General features: G+C 35.8%; 1 protein-coding gene across 3 annotated transcripts in view; it reads right to left on the bottom strand.

Annotated features, from left to right (window-relative positions):
* Positions 1–19848, bottom strand: part of SCLT1 (sodium channel and clathrin linker 1) — a 254552-nt gene that overhangs the window by 98606 nt on the left and 136098 nt on the right. For all 3 annotated transcript variants that reach the window (XM_020974031.2, XM_078148099.1, XM_020974034.2), the window contains one exon: positions 11293–11364. In XM_020974031.2, coding sequence (XP_020829690.1) covers positions 11293–11364 — 72 coding nt within the window. The remainder of the gene's footprint in view (positions 1–11292; positions 11365–19848) is intronic.

Here is a 19848-nt window from a genome sequence, read left to right as displayed (position 1 = left end):
TATTTATGAAAATCTATTTACAAAAGAGATATGCCACTAAAAGCACTAGTTACTGTTATAAAGGACTTCCTACTCAGGGTCCAAGTGAAAGAAGGAATACCTTCAGATTCCTGTAGCTGCTCTTAATGTTAATTGTACTCACAGTGCCAAGCACTAAAACAGGCCATTTTCAGAGAAATCCCTTGCTTCAAAAGAGATTTTTCCAACAATCTACAGTGGTCAAACCAAAAGATAGAAAGTTTCTACTTTCCATAGTTTAGATTTGATTGGACAGCCTATGAATTAGTTCATACATTGTACAGATGGGTAATGAGCTGATCCAAGAACTGAACAGAGGAAATAAAGTGGGTAGCATTTACAATAATCACAAGCTACTCTCTAACACTAAATGGAATCTTTTTTTTTTTTAAAGACCAGTATTCTTTGGGTGATCCTATAAATTATGAATTATGGAATACTATTCTCTCAAAAGAATCAAAATGTGGATGACCCAGAGGGCATGAAGACCAGAAGTAAGGATCCAATATGACTTAAATGATGTAAGCAGTTTAATATCTTTAAGCCATTTTTAATAGGAAAAGGAATTTGATTAAATTATGTAAGAACAAAAGAGAATGGTTGAGCAGCTCAAGAACTAAGAATGTGACCAAAAATGTTAAAATATCTTGGGGAAAGCTTCCATTTCATTGGAAAGCTCCTGGATAGAAGATCTACAGAAGACAATGAAAAGGAATTACACAGTATGTAAAAGTGTTGTTAGACTGTAATCTTCACTGTCGAAGGAACTATCCACATGGATGAGATGAGAGATCCACTGAAGTATTTCTACATACTCTTAAGTTCATGGGAAATACAAAAAAGAAAGTTTAAGTTGTTCAATTAATTAAAGAACCCCAGTGTAATTTAGCCACATATAAAAATGCTCAACATGCTGAAAAAGGATCTACATTCCAAAATGTCAAGAATTATTTCAAAATAAAGAGTGGTAGGAGCTCTAAGTTAACAGGAGGAAAGGGACAGAAGTTTTGGGACTATAAGGAGAAAAGAAAATAGGAATCTCTTCTCACCATACTGTCTTTTCATCTGTTTTCATCAGAACTGCTTTTAAAAGATTTACCAGGGAACTGTAAAAAAACTCTTTGTGAGTCTGTGGATGTACTGAAAGCCACTAGATAGTCACATAAGTTAAAGAACTTTTAATTTAATTACTACTAATCCCTCCTCTTACTCAATCAGTTAAAATATATATAACTGAAAATGTTTCCTTAACATAAAACAGTCCTGTGTAAAAGTTTGGATTCTGTGTACTTAACAATAATCAGATTAGTCAATAAAATCCAATATTAACTAATGAGTCTAAAATGAAGAATTATAAAAGTCATCATTCTATTAGTTCCTTGCAGTTCCAATTTTTCTTAACAGTGTAACAGAATGCCTGCAGTAATAACAATAAATTTATGGAGGAAGCTGATTTGAAGATAGGCATCTGTAGTACTTAGAGATAATGTGTTGTTAATAACTTCTATTTCTTTCAATTATCTTTATTGCAAGTATATTTTATAAAATATTTTCTTGAAGCAATATAAAATGCACAAACAAATCTAATATAGCAAAATATAGCAGAAGAACAGGTAACTGTGAAACATTTTTACAGTTTCTATATTATCATTTTGTTGAGCATGCCTTGTCCCCTCTTTTTTCAGTAGTGCTCTATTCTTAGCACTATTAATCCTTGAGGAAACTAAAAGGACAGAAATACTGCCCCATGGAAGAAACTGACCTGTGTCCCTTATTGTTCAGTTCATTGCTACTCCCTAGCCACCACATGAAGTCTCCTTTCAGGGCCCATGCCCTTTCACCCCTCCAGGCATCAGCTGCACACAGGAGTTTTGATTCCCCTTTTCTTCAGGCAGGATACTGTCCACGGAAGCATACCATTCTCTCAGAAGCAGTCTTAATTCACTTCTTGTAGAGGTTTTGTAGGGGTTTTGGTTAATGTTATTTCAGACCTTTTCCTCCACAATTATGTCTTCTCTTTAGGTTCTGCTTTCATCTTTTTCATTGTGTACTTTTATAAAGAAATCTCTTAGTGGTCCCTCTGTTGTTATTTTTGTTATTGTTTCTTTTAACCCCATCGGTGCCTTTCTAGTTTTTACTTTTTTCTCTAGAGTACTTTTCCTTTAAACTCATGTCTTTTTTGCTTGCTTTATTTACCTTTCTTACGTCTCTGTAGTTTGGAGTATTTGCAAAGCAAACAATCTGCTTGGCTTTTTTTGTTTTTTGTTTGGAAGGAATGCTTCAAAAGATTCTCTTTAATTAACGATAACACATTATTCTATTACCTTATGCAGTGCCTGATGGATAGAATTTGTTGTTTTCACTTGTGTCCAACTCCTTGTGATTCTATTCTTGTCGAAGATACTGGAGTGGTTTGCCACTTCCTTCTCCAGCTCATTTTAGAGATGAGGAAACTGTGGCAAATAGGGTAAGTGACTTGCCAAGGATCACAGAATTAGTAAGTGTCTGAGGCCAGATTTGAACTCAGAAAGATTACTACCACTCTATCCATTGTGCCATTTAGTTGCACTGGGTATAGAACAGTCTTTTAATTCAAATTTCCTTTCCTTTCCACCTGGAGGTCTTTATACTGGGTGCTTACAGATGTGTCATCTCTCATTGGAACTGTTAAATTTAACAACTATGTTTTATGGTGTTTACCACACAGTTTTCCCTTCCAGTCGGCTTCTCCTCCCACCTCACCCCCCAACCAGAAACCCTTGATTCTTTCCATTGGCACTTTGTTTTATATGTTCAGAAGTTCTTGGCAACATTTGGTTTTGTTTTGGTATTATTTCTTGTATTATGGTCAACTTTGACTTGTATTCTTCTGGAAGACCTATGATCCTTCAGTTTCCTCTACAAATCCTATCTTTTTGAGATCAATGTTTTTCTTGTATAGAGATCTTGTGGGGTTTTTTTAAAATGTATTTCTGCTCCTATTCTAGATTGTTCTTCACTTCTGTGTATTTGTATTGTTAATCAGTCATTCTTCTTTGTTTCTTTGCACTAGTCACCACTGTGAATAGGAGTGGGTAAAGGGAAGAGTACAATTTAGTTGTTTCCACAGAATGATGAAAAGAAGACAAGGACAGGGTTTGTTGACAGAGATGGCTGCAGCAGCAAGGAAACATTAATGGTTTCTAGAGGAGAAATTCAGGGCTCTTTTTGTTCAGTTTGTTTGGGCCCTGACTGGCTCAGAATAAATGTAAATAACAATTATTTCTGTTTTGGCCTTAAAACCAGAGTGTCTTCCCCACCTAGATCTTTTTTTTTTGCCTTATTTCTTATTAAGTCTTAATTTAATGAATGGGCACATGGGCACTGCCTCAGTCAAACTGAGACCTATTAAAGGTTTTAGCTTGAAAAGGCCAAGGTCCCCCACTATATCCTGGGACATCTCCAGTTGTCCTGATCCATATCTGGTCACTAGATCCAGATAGCTAAGGAGGAGAAAGTGAGGCTGGTGACTTTGCATAGCCCTCCATTCAATAAATCCAATTCACGTGAATGTCCTATAATCACCTCCCTGATGTCAAAGTCCTCTTTCAGAACTAAGGACAAACAGCAAGGCTGGTGGAGAAGAGGGTGCTGAGTGAGCATGTTAGAGACTAGGGATTAGTCTTCTGTACTATTAATTCATTAGGCTGTTGTTACCGCATTAGGAGTCTTGGTGTCTTTGACCATGGAGACAGCTGCAATTACCTTACCTGTTGCACATAATTATTATCTTGAGAAGTTTTGAGAGTTGAGGAGGTTTGGAGAAAATTCTAGTCCATCTTTTTGGTCACATAATATCCAAATCAGAAAGATCACTTTCAACTAGGTAGCAGCATGGAGGGGTGAAAGAATCAGGGCACACTTAATGAAGTACGTTAAAAATATGAGAAGCTGCCTGCATGAATGCACAGCCATTACTAGAAAAGTATGAGAAAAAAATCAGGAAAAATCTGGAAGTTCAGTATGGCTAGAATTGATAGTATATGAGGAACGTAATATGAAATAAGGCTATAAAAAATACACACATTAGAAGTATCCTGTGACCCTGCAGTACCCCCTTCCACTGGCTAGATCCTCCCAGAACCTCCATTATAAAACAAAAAAGATAGTTTTTCTCCAATTACATGTAAAGACAATTTTAAATATTCATTTTTTTTTTAATTTTGAGTTCCAAATTTTCTCCCTCCCTCAGTCTTCTTCCCCCTCCCTAAGATGGCCAGTAATTTGATATAAGTTACACATGTGCAATTATGCAAAACATATTTCGGTATTAATCAGATTGTGAAAGAAGACACACAGCAAAAAAAAAAAAGATGAAAAAATAAAGCAAGCAAAAAATAGTATGCTTCAATCTGCATTCAGACTCCATCAGTTCTTTCTCTGGAGGTAGACAGCATTTTTCATCATGAGTTCTTTGGAATTGTCTTGGATCACCATATTGCTGAGAATAGCTAAGTCATTCACAGTTGATCATTGTACATTATTATTCCTGTGTACAGTATCAGAGGAATGAAACTCTGACAGACAAGGTTTCTGGACAATTAATAATCAATTTATTAATCAGGAAAGCTGGCAATTAAATTGATGGTGTTTTCACTTAGTAACCAAAGACTCCAAGGGAGATCTTGTAACACCTTAAATCAGGGAGCTCCTCTGACAAGTGAAACTCAATCCTGATTGGTGGACATTTATTGAGGAAGTGGGCAAAAAGTCCTCAGCAGCTCCTGCTGAATATGTGGTTTGATAATGAGACTTGGCAACCTCAAGGCATCAAGAAGAAGCCATCTCTATCTGGAACTCTCTAGCTAGTTTTCTACTTCATGAGCTGAGTTGCCATAAACTCTAATGGAGGGGACCAAGGACAGGGGATTCCTCCACAAAGCAAAGGCTTTCCAGATTGAATTCTGTTTATATTCTAAACAGAAATTTGGTCTCCCAGCTGGGTGGGGTCTTATCCAACTAATGAGAACTAATGAGCCTTGAGGGCTAGGAGCAAATCTCATCACTCAGCATGCCCTTCAGAGGCTGACTGACCTTTTCAGGAGTTGAGTTTTTAACAAATGTTCTCCTGGTTCTGCTCACTTTACTTCGCATCAATTTGTGTTGTTTTTCCAGGTTTTCTGAAATCAGCCTGCTTGTCATTTCTTACAATATTCAATATTCATATTCCATAACAGTATTCAAATTATAACATTCCATTATAATCACATACCACAACTTGTTCAGCCATTCCCTAATTTATGAGTATACCCCTCAATTTTGAATTCTTTGTACCACAAAAAAAAAACTGCTATAAATATTTTTTGTATAAATAGGTCCTTTTGGGGCAGTTAGGTAGTACAGTAGATACAGCACCAGCCCTGGAGTCAAGAGGACCTGAGTTTAAATCTGGTCTCAGACCAGACACTTGACACTTCCTAGCTGTGTGACTGTGCAAATCACTTAACCCCAACTGCCTCGCAAAAAAAAAAAATAGGTCCTTTTTCTTTTTTAAAATTTCTTTGGTATTGCTAGATCAAGGGGTATGCACAGTTTTATAGCCCTTTGAGCATAGCAGAACCTCCATTTTCAGGGAGGATGCCCAGGCCACTCATGTCTCTATTCCTCTCCAGGCTGCACCATAGCCTTTCTACCCAGGCTTTGTCTATAATGCCCTCATGCTGGAACCTCTTCTGCCTCTATCCCTTCCTACTTCCTTTTATATATTGTCATCTGCCATTAGAATATAAGCTCCTTGAGGCCAAGGACTGTCTTCTTTTCTGCTCCTATTTGGATTACCAATGCTTAGCACACAGTAAGCAATTAATATGGACTTGTTGATTTGATATGACTTGGAAATGTAGTTTGAAGTCAGACTGGGTGATAAAAGGGAGGGCAGGAGAATGACATGGTCAAATCCTTGCCTTAAAAAGACTATCTTGGCAGCTCCCCATAATATCCAATTCTTTGCCACCACAAAAAGAGCTGCTATAAATATTTTTGTACATGTGAGTCTTTTTCTCATTTTTATAATCTCTTTGGGATACAAACCTAGAAGTGGTATTGCTGGGTCAAAGGGTATGCAAAATTTTATAGCCCTTTGGGCATAGTTACAAATAGCTCTCCAGAATGGTTGGATCAGTTCACAACTCCACCAACAATGCATTAGTGTTCCACTTTTCCCACATCTTCTCTAACATTTATCATTTTCCTGTTTTGTCATGTTAGCCAATCTGATAGGTGTGATGTGGTACCTCAGAGTCGTTTTGATTTGCATTTCTCTAATCAAATCAATGATTTGGAACATTTTTTCATAGATTATAGATAGCTTTAGTTTCTTCCTCTGAAAACTGCCTGTTCATACCCTTTGACCATTTATCATTTGGGGGAATGACTTGTATTCTTACAAATTTGACTCAGTTCTCTATATATTTTAGAAATGAGGCCTTTATCAGAGACACTGGTTGTAAAAATTCTTTCCCAGTTTTCTGCTTCCCTCCTAATCTTGGATGCATTGGTTTTGTTTGTGTAAAAACTTTTCAATTTAGTATAATCAAAATTATCTACTTTGCATTTCATAATGTTCTCTACCTCTTGTTTGGTCATAAATTCTTCCCTTCTCCATAGATCTGAAAAGTAAACTATTCCTTGCTCTCCTAGGGTTGCTTATAGTCTCAGTTTTTATATCTAAACTCTGTACCCATTTTGACTTTATCTTGGTATAAGGTGTAAGATGCTGATCTATGCCTAGTTTCTGGCATACATTTTTCCAGTTTTCCCAGCAGTTTTTGCTAAATAGTGATTTCTTATTTCAGAAGCTGGTTGTCTTTGGATTTATCAAATAGTAGATTAGTATAGTCGTTGACTGCTGTGTCTTGCATACCTAACCTATTCTACTGATCCATCACTCTGTTTCTTAGCCAGTACCAAGTAGTTTTGATAATTGTTGCTTTATAATACAATTTAAGATCTGGCACAGCTAGGCCACCTTCCTTTGCATTTCTTTTCATTAGTTCCCTTGATATTCTGGACTTTTTGTTCTTCCAGATGTTCTGTCATTGTTTTTTCTAGCTCTATAAAATACTTTTTTGGTAGTTTGATTGGTATGACACTGAATAAGTAAATTAATTCAGATAGAATTGTCATTTTCATTATATTAGCTCAGCATCCCCATGAGCAACTGGTATTTTTCCAGTTACTGACATCTGACTTTATTTGTGTGAAAAGTGTTTTGTGATTGTGTTCATAGAGTTCCTGGTTTTGTTTTGGCAGGTAGATTTCTAAATATTTTATAATGTCTACAATAATTTTACATGGAATTTCTCTTTCTATCTCTTGCTGCTGGGCTTTTGTTAGTAATATGTAGAAATGCCAAGGATTTGTGTGGGTTTATTTTATATCCTGCAACTTTACTAAATGTGTTTATTATTTCAAGTAAGTTTTTCCTTGATTCCTAAGACTCTTTAAGTATACCATCATATCATCTGCAAAGAGTGATAGCTTTGTTTCTTCTTTGCCTATTCTAATTCCTTCAATTTCTTTTTCTTCTCTAATTGCTATAGCTAACATTTCTTGCATGAAATGAGCAGAACCAGGAGAACATTATACACAGTAACGGCCACACTGTGCGATGACTGACTTTGATAGACTTGGCTCTTCTCAGCAATACAAGGATCTAAGACAATTCCAAAAGCCTCATGATGGAAAATGCTATCCACATCCAGAGAAAGAACTATGGATTCTGAATGCAGATGGAAGGATACTATTTGTTCACCTTTTCCTTTTTTGTTTTGTTTTACTGTTTTATTCTTGTAGTTCCTCCCATTAGTTCTGTTGTTCTTTACATCATGACTAATGGGAAAATATGCTTAATATGAATGTATAAGTAGAGCCTATATCAGACTGCATGCTGCCCTGGGGGAGGAACAGAAAATTTAAAACTCAAAATCTTATGGAAGTGAATGTTGAAAGCTAAAAGAAATAAATTAATTATTTAAAAAAAAAAGATAACTGAGGTTTTCAGACTAGATAATTAGAAGGATGGTGAATGCTGTCAATAGAATTAGGGCAAGAGGATAGAAGGAAAGTTTTGGGAAGATAAGTTCAGTTTTGGACAATCTGAATTTGAGGTGCTGGCATGACACATCCAGATGAAGATGTCCAACAAGCAACTAACTATACATGTAAGACTGGAGCTCTGGGGAGATGCAAGTATCATCTTGGTCCAAGCAAATTAAGAAAATAATTTCCACAGCAATAACATTCCCAGCAGGAATTTTTCTCTTATCATTTGTATTTCATAAATTCACATTTAATTTATACCTGTATTTGTAACAACAAATCCAATGATGTGTCTTTATAATAATAATGATGATGATGATAATGATAACAATTCTGTTGTTGTTGAGTTGTTTCAGTCATGTCCAATTCTTCATGACCTTATTCGAGGTTTTCTTGGCAAAGACACTGGAGTGGTTTGCCATTTCCTTCTCTAGCTCATTTTATAGATGAGGAAACTGAGGCAAACAAAATTAAGTGACTTGTCCAGGGTCACATAGCTAGCAAATGTCTGAGACGAGATTTAAACTCATGAGGATGAGTCTTCTTGATTCCAAGTCCAGTCCAGTGCTTTATCCACTGTGCCACCTAGTTCCCCTCAATAATAGCAATATCTAGCATTTATATAGTGCTTTAAGGTTTATGAAATGTTGTACATATTATTTAATACTCATACCAAACCTATAAGGAGAGAACAGTCATTATACCCATTTTATAGCTGAGGAAACTGAAGGTGAGGTAGATTGTCCAGGATCACACAGCCATTAAGTGTATGAGGTAGCATTTGAACTCGAATCTTCCTGACTCCAGGTCCAGAGTTCTTACCCACTGTGCCACCTAGCTACCTAAGTGAAGAAGAATACCCATTTCTTTGATTTCTTTGATAATCAGAATATTTAGGATAGGCTAATTAGGTTTTTAAAGGATTCATAATTTGTCACTTGGGACATAGCTATTTCAGGTATCTTATCTATGCCAGATGAGAAATGTTTGCCTTAAATGCAAAGAACTAGTTTAAAATCAATCAAACTACTGCAGGGATTTTTAAAACTGTGATATACACTCCTTTCTTCAGTCAATCAATAATCATCAAACATTTATTAAGTGTCATACATACAAGGCAGTGTGTTAGGTATAAAAGTTACAAAGACAAAAAAATGAAATAGTATCTGTTCTCAAGGATCCAGCGGTGGAGATAATATATCATATGCATATGTAAATATAAATAAAACATATGAAAAGTAAATACAAGGTAATTTTTGGAGTGGCACTAGTAATTGGCAACTACTAATAAATACCTTTTAAATTATATTTTTAAATGTAAGAAATTCTCAAATACTTTAAAAAACTGTACAATTTTATCTATAGAATTCAACAATATAACATCATATCTCATTTTCATACAGAGAGCCCTATACAGAGAACACAAAAATATGTGGAGAGACATACAATATATAGAATTCAAATACATTCAAAATGTTTAAAAGACTGACAAACACACATGGATAAATAGTATAGTAGAAAGAGTACTGAAATTGAAGTCAGAATATAGTTCAAATTCAGGCTCTATTATTGTTTAATTCTTGTTAGTCAGTCAATAAGTATTTATTAAGCACCTACTATATTCCAGGAGCCAGGCTAACTGCTGGTGTTACAAAGAAAGGTAAAAAGACAATCCCAGCTCTCACAGAGCTCATAATAGAGGAGACAATATGCAAACAACTATGTACACACAAGCTACACACAGGTTAAATTGTAAACAACCAATAGATGGAAGGCAGTAGAAATAAGGGGGATCAGGAAATGCTTCCTATGGAAGGTAGGATTTTGGCTGGAACTTGAGGGAAGCCAAAGAAGACAGGAGGGAGAGATGAGGAGGGAAAGCATTCCAGGCATAAGGCACAGCCAGTGAAAACTCCTGAAGTCAGGAGATGGAAGTTCTTGTTTGAAGAGGCTAGTTAGTCCAGCGTCACCAGATGAAAGACTACTTGGGGGGCAGGGTAAGAAAACTGTAAAGGTGTGTATGTGGGCGTATAAATAGCTTTGAATGTCAATGGGATTTTATATTTTATCTTGGAGATAACAGAGAACCACTAGAGTTTACTGAGATGGGGGTGGAGGATAGAGAGGGTTGGGAGTGGAGAGGAATGACATGGTCCGACCTAAGCTTTAGGAAAATCACTTTGAAATCTCTGTTGAAGCAAACGAAACATCAGGGTACACAAACAGTCCAAGAGTGAGGCAATGTGGACCTAAACCAGGAAGGTAGCAGTATCAGAGGAGAAAAGGGTGTGTGTGAAAGAGATGTTACAAAGGTAAAATCAATAGGCCTTGGCAACAGATTGGTTAGGGGTGAGTAATGAGTAGAAGATGAGACCTACATTGTGAATCTGAGAGAATGGGAAGATGGTGGTTTCCTTAAATACTAGGGAATTTGAGAGACTTCAGTTTCAGACATGCTGAGTTTAAGATACCTTTGGCATATCCAATTTGAAATATTCAATAGGCAACTGGGGAATGTGAGACTGCAGGTGAGCAAAGAGGTTAGGGATAGATAAGTACTTCTGAGAATAAAAGAAATCATGGGAAGTGAGACTACCAAGAGTATTGAAGAAGAAGAGAACAGGATTCAGGAAAAGAGCCCTGATGGCTACCCCATGGTGAAGATCTAGCCAAGAAAGCTGAGAAGTAGTCAGATAGGTAAGAGGAGAACCAAGAGGTTAATCTCTCTGGGTCTCACTTACCTAACCTATAAAAAAAGGGATTCTACTAGATGATTCCTAAGATCCTTCCTAACCCACAATTATGAAATCTCTTAATACTATTACTATAAAACAAAATCATGAAATCCTTTAATACTATGACTACAAAACAATGATACAATCAAGTGTTATACAATATAAACTATGAATGCAGAAAAGGGAGAGATAAATTTGGGTTAGAGTAATTTGGAAAGTTTTCCGTCAAATTAGGAAAAGTATATATAACTTTCTGGTCTCAAAAATGTTGTCATTAACTTTTACTGGCTCCAGACAAAGTAATGCTACTGTAATTGTTTCTTTTCTTTTAAAATACATTTTACCAATGGAATTTGTCAATCTTTCTTAAATAGAATCTGTTGAAGAAGCCTTAGCCTTTATGGTGAAACAAATGAATTTATAAATTTTGTAAGTAATAGAAAACCAGTATTTAACATACCATTTGAAGGGCTGAAAGTTCTTCTGCTAACTGAGAAATCTGTAAATTATACTGTTTTCTTGTATTTGCCACCTGTATAAAGAAATTTTTAAAAAATTATTAAGCTCAAAATCAAAATTCAAATTCAATAAATATTTTAAGTGCTGGGGGAAGAGGTCAAGGAATATAAAAACTAAATAAGATACAGTCTATCTCTCTCTCTCTCTCTCTCTCTCTCTCTCACACACACACACACACACACACACACACACACACATATACTTCTGTGTCTAAATACAATCTGATTGGGGGAAAATATGCCCCAAAGAACCATGTTTCTTATATGGTAAGTGCATAATTAGGGACAGAGTGATATGAAAGACATGAGGAAAGATAGATTACATTACTGCTGTTATTTGACATTGTAGAAATGATAGCTACAGTAATAAAACAAACAAAAAAGTTGCGATAATGAGCCTAGGTAAAGAAGAGGCAAAATATTCTCTTTCTACAAATTGTATGATATTTACTTAGAGAATAACAAAGATTTAATTTAAAAAATTTCAAAACAACTAGTAACTTCAGGAAAGTTACTGATATTAACTTTACGGTCCAGTCAAACTGTCCTTTTAGCCATTCCTTACATACAAAACTCCACCTCCTCACTCTATGCCTTTACATAGACTGTCTTCCATGCCTGTAATGTAGTCCCTACTCAACTCAGCCATCTGAAATTTCCATTTAAGACTTGAAAGTTCAGCTCAAGCACATTCTTCTACATAGTTCTTCCCCCCTCCTCAAGCTGCTAATAATGCCTATCCCTGCTCTCCAAATTACCTTATATTTATTTGGCATCTATTTATGACTGCATGTACAATATCTTTGAGTGGTAATAACTTTCATCATTATCCCTATATCCACAGTGCTGAGCATACAGAATCTCACACATAGTAGACAGTATGTTCTTGTTGACTGATGAAAGTAATAGAATATGAAATAAATGCTCAAAATCATCAGCTTTCCCATATGTTACTAACAAAACTTAATAGGAGAAACTAGAAAAACAAAACATATCCAAAATAAAAATAAGATGAATAAGATATCAGGGAGCCAACCTAAGACACATTCAAGGTTAATACAGATGGAACTATAAAATATGATTTACAAAATCATGAAAGGTTTCAATAACTAGAGAAATATTTATTATTCATGGTTGAACAATATCAATTTAATAAAAATGACAAACTACCAAAATACATTTACAGACTTAGTGCCATGTCAATCAAACTACTAAAGGCTTACTTTACAGAATAAGACAAAATAATACCAAAATTTCACTGGGAGGAACAAAAAGTTGAGAATCCCAAGGGAAATAATGAAAAAAGAAAGTATGAAGGAGGCCTAGAATTGACATGACCATCAATATACCTAGAATGAAGAGAGAAGCAGTTAATTAGACAAAACCTTCGTAGCAAATATATTTGAAAAAGGATTGGTATCCATGGGAACTTATGTAAGTATACAAAAATAAGAGCCATCCACCAATAGACGTGTGGTCAAAGAATATAAAGTTTGCCAAAGAAGAAATGCAAGCTACCCACAGCCATATGAAAGAATGCTCTGAATTAGTACTAATAAGAGATATTCAAACTAAAATAACTCTAAGGTTTCATTTATGCCTATAACATTAGCAAAGTTGACAAAAGATGAAAAATATTGGAAGGCTGTGAGAATATTGGTACACTAATATACTGTTGGAGGACCCGTTAACTGGTGTAATCATTCTGGAAAACAATTTGAAATTATACTAAAAGAGTCACTAAACTGTACATACTTTTTGAATAAGTATTATCATTATTAATCATATACTCCAAGGATGCTGAAGACTGTAGGAAAGTTCCAAAACATTTATAATGTCATTTGTTGTAATGGCAAAAACTGGAAGGAAAGTGAATGCCCATAAACTGGAGTAGGGCTGAACACATTTTAGCATATAAATATAATGTGAGTATTATGGTCAAGGAAAAAATGGTAATTATGAAAAATTCCAAGCAACATAGGAAAACTTATATGAATTGATAAAAAGCAAAGCAGGGAGATTCAAGGGAACAACTAACAAGATGACCATGGTAATGTAAAGAAAAACAACAGTGAAAGACTAACTGATCAATGCAATAACCACTCGCATATCTCATATCTCTTACCTTAATATAGGTAAGGAATGATACAAATGTTGTCAGACATGGCCAGTGTGTTGATTTATTTTGCTTTCCAGTACTTACTTGTTAAAAATAAAGGCACTTATTTGGTAGAAGGCAGGGTTTTATTGGGGTTGGAAGAATAACTGAGGAGTGAAAGTGATAAAAAGAAAAAAAAATTAAAGCAAAGAGGAAGCATTTATAGTTGGGAACTCTGGTGGAGATTTTTTTTAGAAGGGAGGTAGCACCTGACCTGAAAGAAGTGAAGGATTTAAGCAAGAAGAGATGTCAGAGAAGCTCATTTCCAATATGAGGATGCAGGAGAAGGTGAGATGAAACAAGGGAATAGTCACTGCTTTGGCTGGAATAAAGAGATTGTGAAAAACAGTAAAAGACACCATGGCATGGTGGATAAAGAAATGTCCTTGGAGTCAGAAAGACTTGGGCTTAAGTGTAGCTTCTGACTCATACTAGCTATTTGACCCTTGGTAACTCCTTAGCCACTTAGTGCCAAAGGTAAGAGTTCCTATTGAGGATGTAATCACAAGGCTTGTTAACAACTAAAAAAGGCTGACCAGGTACTAGGGCATAAATAGGTTAGGTATGCAAAACACAGCAGTCAACGACTATACTAATCTACTATTTAATAAATCCAAAGACAACCAGCTTCTGAAATAAGAAATCACTATTTAACAAAAACTGCTGGAAAAATTGGAAAAATGCATGCCAGAAACTAGGCATAGACCAGCATCTTACACTTTATACCAAGATAAAGTCAAAATGGGTACAGAGTTTAGATATAAAAACTGAAATTATAAGCAACCCTAGGAGAGCAAGGAATAGTTTACTTTTTAGATCTATGGAGAAGGGAAGAATTTATGACCAAACAAGAGGTAGAGAACATTATGAAATGCAAAGTGGATAATTTTGATTATACTAAATTGAAAAGTTTTTGCACAAACAAAACCAATACATCCAAGATTAAGAGGGAAGCAGAAAACTGGGAAAGAATTTTTACAACCAGTGTCTCTGATAAAGGCCTCATTTCTAAAATATATAGAGAACTGAGTCAAATTTGTAAGAATACAAGTCATTCCCCAAATGATAAATGGTCAAAGGGTATGAACAGGCAGTTTTCAGAGAAAGAAACTAAAGCTATCTATAATCTATGAAAAAATGTTCCAAATCACTGATTTGATTAGAGAAATGCAAATCAAAACGACTCTGAGGTACCACATCACACCTATCAGATTGGCTAACATGACAAAACAGGAAAATGATAAATGTTAGAGAAGATGTGGGAAAAGTGGAACACTAATGCATTGTTGGTGGAGTTGTGAACTGATCCAACCATTCTGGAGAGCTATTTGTAACTATGCCCAAAGGGCTATAAAATTATGCATACTCTTTGACCCAGCAATACCACTTCTAGGTTTGTATCCCAAAGAGATTATAAAAATGGGACAAGGACTCACATGTACAAAAATATTTATAGCAGCTCTTTTTGTGGTGGCAAAGAATTGGAAATTGAGGGGATGCCTATCATTTGGGGAATGGCTGAAGAAGTTGTGGTATACGAATAATAATGGAATACTATTGTGCTATAAGAAATGATGAGCAGGTGAAATTCAAAAAAACCTGGAAAGACTTACATTGACTGATGCAGAGTAAAATGAGCAAAACCAGGAAAACATTGTACACAGTAACAGCCACATTGTGGGATGACTGACTTTGATAGACTTGGCTCTTCTTAGCAATGCAAGAGTCTAAGACAACAACAAAAGACTCACAATGGAAACTGCTATCCATATCCAGAGAAAGAACTATGGAGTTAAATGCAGATGGAGGCATTTAAAAAAAAAAAAGGAATAGTATAAGACAGGGTAGGGAAGCTAGGTGGCACAGTGGATAGTGTCAGGTCTGAAGTCAGGAAGATAAGTCTGCCTCAGTTTTGCCTCCAATTTTTTGCCATTATAACAAGTGACATTATAAATGTTTTAGAACATATGGAACCTCTCTTACAATCCTCAACATCCTTGGAGTATATGATTGGTAATGATACTGCTTGTTCAAAAGGTATGTACAATTTAGTGACTCAGTGTAATTCCAAATTGTTTTCTAGAATGACTACACCAATTAACAGGTCCTCCAACAGTACATTAGTGTACTGAGATCCTTACAGCCCTCCAACATTTTTCATCTTTGTTAACTCTGCTAATCTGATAAGCATAAATGAAACCTTAGAATTCTTTTAATTTGAATGTCTTGTTAATGATTCAGAACCTTCTTTCACATGGCTGTTGGTAGCTACTCTGCTAATCTGATAAGCATAAATGAAACCTTAGAATTCTTTTAATTTGAATGTCTTGTTGTTAATGATTCAGAACCTTCTTTCACATGGCTGTTGGTAGCTTGCATTTTGCCTCAGTTCCTCATCAATAAAATGAGCTGGAAAAGGAAATGGCAAACCACTCCAGTATCTCTGCCAAGAAAATCCAAATGGGGTCACAGAGTAAAACACAACTGAAACAACTGAACATCACTACCACCATGAGATAGGGTGGAATGGTAATATGGAGCTCAGTTGTGAAGTGTATCTATTCAAGTAACCAGGCGGAAAAGTTTAGGATAAGAAGTAGGTAGCAGAAATCGACCAGTATAGAATGAGCCTGTATAATTATAACTTTGTAGCTATAAAACAGAAATATAATTATTGCACTAGGAGTTCTTCAAAAAATACATATAAGATTTATTACACAGTCTGAAACATGATAAGCCTATGGAAAAACACTAAAGAGATATCACCTTTTTCTTGTTGACATTACAAAATATAAGTTCTTAACATTTAATTTACAATATTTAATAAAGGTCTCATAGTGGGAAATGTTATGCACATATCATTTAAGCTAATTCATTTACAAGTAAAATCTTTACCCAACTTCATTAGACTTACAGCATTTTCCTTAATTATAGCACTTTTGAATAATTACGTCTCATCAGAGACATTCCATATATATTCTAGTTTTGATAACATTCGGTAAATCTTTCTAATAACCATCCACAATATTAAACCACTATCAATAAACTGTGCTGCAGAACAATTAGGAATTTTTCAGGGTTGCCATCTCATATAATACATCCGTTGTATACTAACTGTAGGAAATGACCATGTCATTTTAAAAATAAAATTTTATTGTTATATTTTTATATCACCCAAGTTTCTCCTCATATTCCTTTTTTTTACCCATTTCAGAAAGCCATCAGATATAGTGAAAACAGGAGTTGTTTTTGTTGTTTCTTTATAGTTAGTTATATTTCATTTTTGAGAATTACTAATGACCTCTATTTGGCCTCCTATTATATTTTGAAGGTATTTCTCTATTCTTCTGTATTCAGTTTTGTTAGCATATAACTGTGTATTCAAAGTTTCTGATAATTTAAAAAAATTCTTCTGGTTAAGTTGTGATTTCATCTTGCACATTTACTGTTTACTGATCTGATTTTCTGACCTTTTAAAATAATGGTTGGCTAAAAGATGATCAATTTTGTTAGTCTTTTCAAAGGACAAGTTTTTCATTTTATTTGTCATCTCTAGAAATTTTTTTGGTTTCCAGTTGATCTATTTCTCCTTTAATTTTCAATATGTCCTCTTTTGGCTTATTTTAGCTTTACCTGTTGACTTTCTAACTTTTTAAAACATCCAGTTCATTAATCTTCTCATTTTATATTTTGTTAGTCTATTTGAGAGAGTTTGATTTTTTCCTTGAGGACTGTTTTGGCTGGATCCAAGAATTTGTGATGTTATTTAAGTATTAGGGTTTTTCTTTCACCTACTTTTTAATCATTTCTATGGTTTATTCTTTGACTCACTTATTAAGGATTTCAATATTGTCTCCATTTGGGCATGTGCATTTTGTATTCCCTGAAATGATTACTATTTTTATGAAGAATTTGTTTACTATTTTGGCCTTTTTCTTTTAACATTTATAATAGCTCTTTGTCCTCACAGTGAATTTTTGTAAAAATTCCATGTGGTACTAAAAAATATGTAAATTCATTAGCAGCACTATAGAAGATGTCAAAAAAGTCTTTTAGCTCTAGTTTTTCAGCAATTTATCTGATTTTATATTTTCCCTTTTGTTTATCTTTCTGTTAAATTTGTTCAGAATTGAAAGGATAATTAAAGTCTTCAGCCACTAATTTATTATGGTCTATATTGTCTAGGATTTCTTTTAAAAAATCAGTTTCCTTCTCTCTTTTTATATTGTGAATTTTTGTTTTTCCTTTGTCTAATGGCATGATTGCAACTCCTGCCTTTTGGGATTCATCTGATACAAAGTAAATTTTGTTCCAGACCCTTATTTATTGTCTGAGTATGCTTTTGCTTTTTAGATATGGTTCCTGTAATCAACAAATTGCTGAGTGCTGTTTTCTTAAACAATGCTATTCTCTTTTGTTTTACTGGATTTAAATGTAAAGTTTTAAGAATTAGGCTAACTCATCCACTATTGTTTGATATGCACATACACATGGTATATAGGGTGTGCCCAGGGAACCCTAGGACCTCTGATATGAGGGCTGCTAAGTCCTTTTCATGGTTGCTTTCCACCTTTGGTGACCACCTGATCTACTCAACTCTCACCTGTGCCTCTAAGAAGCTGTAGCATGTGCAGTGACCACACCCCTGTAAACTGTTTTGGCACACAAGCTAATCCAGTTTGAAGGTAACTGAGGGGTCTCAAACCCTTCGGTGAGTTAAGAGGGTGTCTATCCCAAGCGTGAGAAGACTTACCCTGGTGGAATGGGCAGATGAGAACAATTTGTTTCAGTGACCATGAAGGCGGCTGAAGCAGGCAGCATGGAGTGCTTGAGTTTGGTTAGACATTGAAGACACCAAGGTCATGCACTGCATCCTGAGTATCCTGTTATCTTTGTTTTGCCATTGGACTTTGATGATTCCAGAAGAGAGAGTGAGGCTGACAACTTCGAGTAACTCTGCCTCACTGATGTGAAATTCAAAAGACATCACCCATACCATTTTACAACTTTTATCTATCTCAAAGCCCTGTGGGCAAAAGGCAAGTGACAAAGCAGCAGGTGTGTACACTGGAAACTGTAGTCACAACCGTGCACACAGGTGGCCCAGGCCATAGGGTCCTTTTCTCACTGAAAGCAGCAGTGGGATTTGGCAATCCCCTGGGTGTCTAAGAAGCCTTTTAGGGACCACACTGCTCATCTCCTGTTATGAGGAAGGGACTAGAAAAGGTGCCCTAAAAATTCCCTGCTTTACCCAACCCTGGACTGCTTACTGTGGCGGGCAGAGATCACAACCTAAGGTCAAAACACAAAAAAATGTGCAAAAACTTCTTCAAAGATGATTCCACTCACCATAGGTACATGGAATGTGTACATGTTTATACACAACACACAAAATCCAGTAGACCTGAAAGATGAAGAGCCCTTGTTGTGAGAGGACTCAGAAGGTATCACATCCAAAGAACAGTCCTGAGTCTAACAAGACTGGCAAATGAAGGCCAGGTTACTGAAGTCGCAGCTGGCTACACATTTTTCTGGAGTGGCCACAGTGAAGGGAAGCGCTGTGAAGCTGGCATAGGCTTTGCAATCAAAACTAATCTAGTCAACAAGCCTAAATGCCTACCAAAAGAAGTGAATGACAGGCTAGTGACAATGCAATTGCCAGTTGCAGGAAAGTGCCATGTCACCATCATCAATGCATACGCTCCCACCACGATGAACCCTGAGGAGGTCAAAGAAAGATTTTATGAAGACCTTGGGACCTTCATCATCAATGTGTTAAAAGAGGACAAGCTTATAATTCTGGGTGACTTTAATGCAAAAGTAGGCACAGAATATCAGACATAGCAGGGAGTCCTTGGGAGAAATGGAGTTGGAAACAGCAACAGCAATGGTCACTTACTACTGAAGACTTGTGCGTCTTATGACCTTCTCATTACTAACACTGTCTTCCATTTACCTAAATGCAGTATAAGTTTGTGGATGCACCCTTGCAGCAAATATTGGCATTTAACAGACTATGTCACTGTAAGGAGAAGAGACAGACAGGATGTGAGAGCAACAAAGGCAATGTGTGGCACAGAGTGCTGGACTGATCATAGACTTATCTTCTCCAAGCTAAATATTTGCATTCAGCAAAAGCAGAGGCCCTAAGGCAAAATGACTACTGGAAGATTTAATGTCAACAGATTAGAGTGCTTCTCTGTTCCAGAACAGTTTGTTGCTAACTTGGAGGGAAAGCTGAGCCAACACATGGTTGACAACAGTGGAGCAGAAAACGAGCGGGCAGCTTTCAGAGATTTGGTGTACAGCACTAGATCATCTGGGTTCAGAACACTCACAA

Source organism: Phascolarctos cinereus, unplaced genomic scaffold (genome assembly GCF_003287225.1).
Source record: "Phascolarctos cinereus isolate Bilbo 61053 unplaced genomic scaffold, phaCin_HiC Scaffold_9;HRSCAF=440, whole genome shotgun sequence".
NCBI classification, from domain to species: Eukaryota; Metazoa; Chordata; class Mammalia; order Diprotodontia; family Phascolarctidae; genus Phascolarctos; species Phascolarctos cinereus.
Note: the sequence above shows the minus strand (reverse complement) of the source record. Positions and strands in the feature narration are given on the sequence as shown.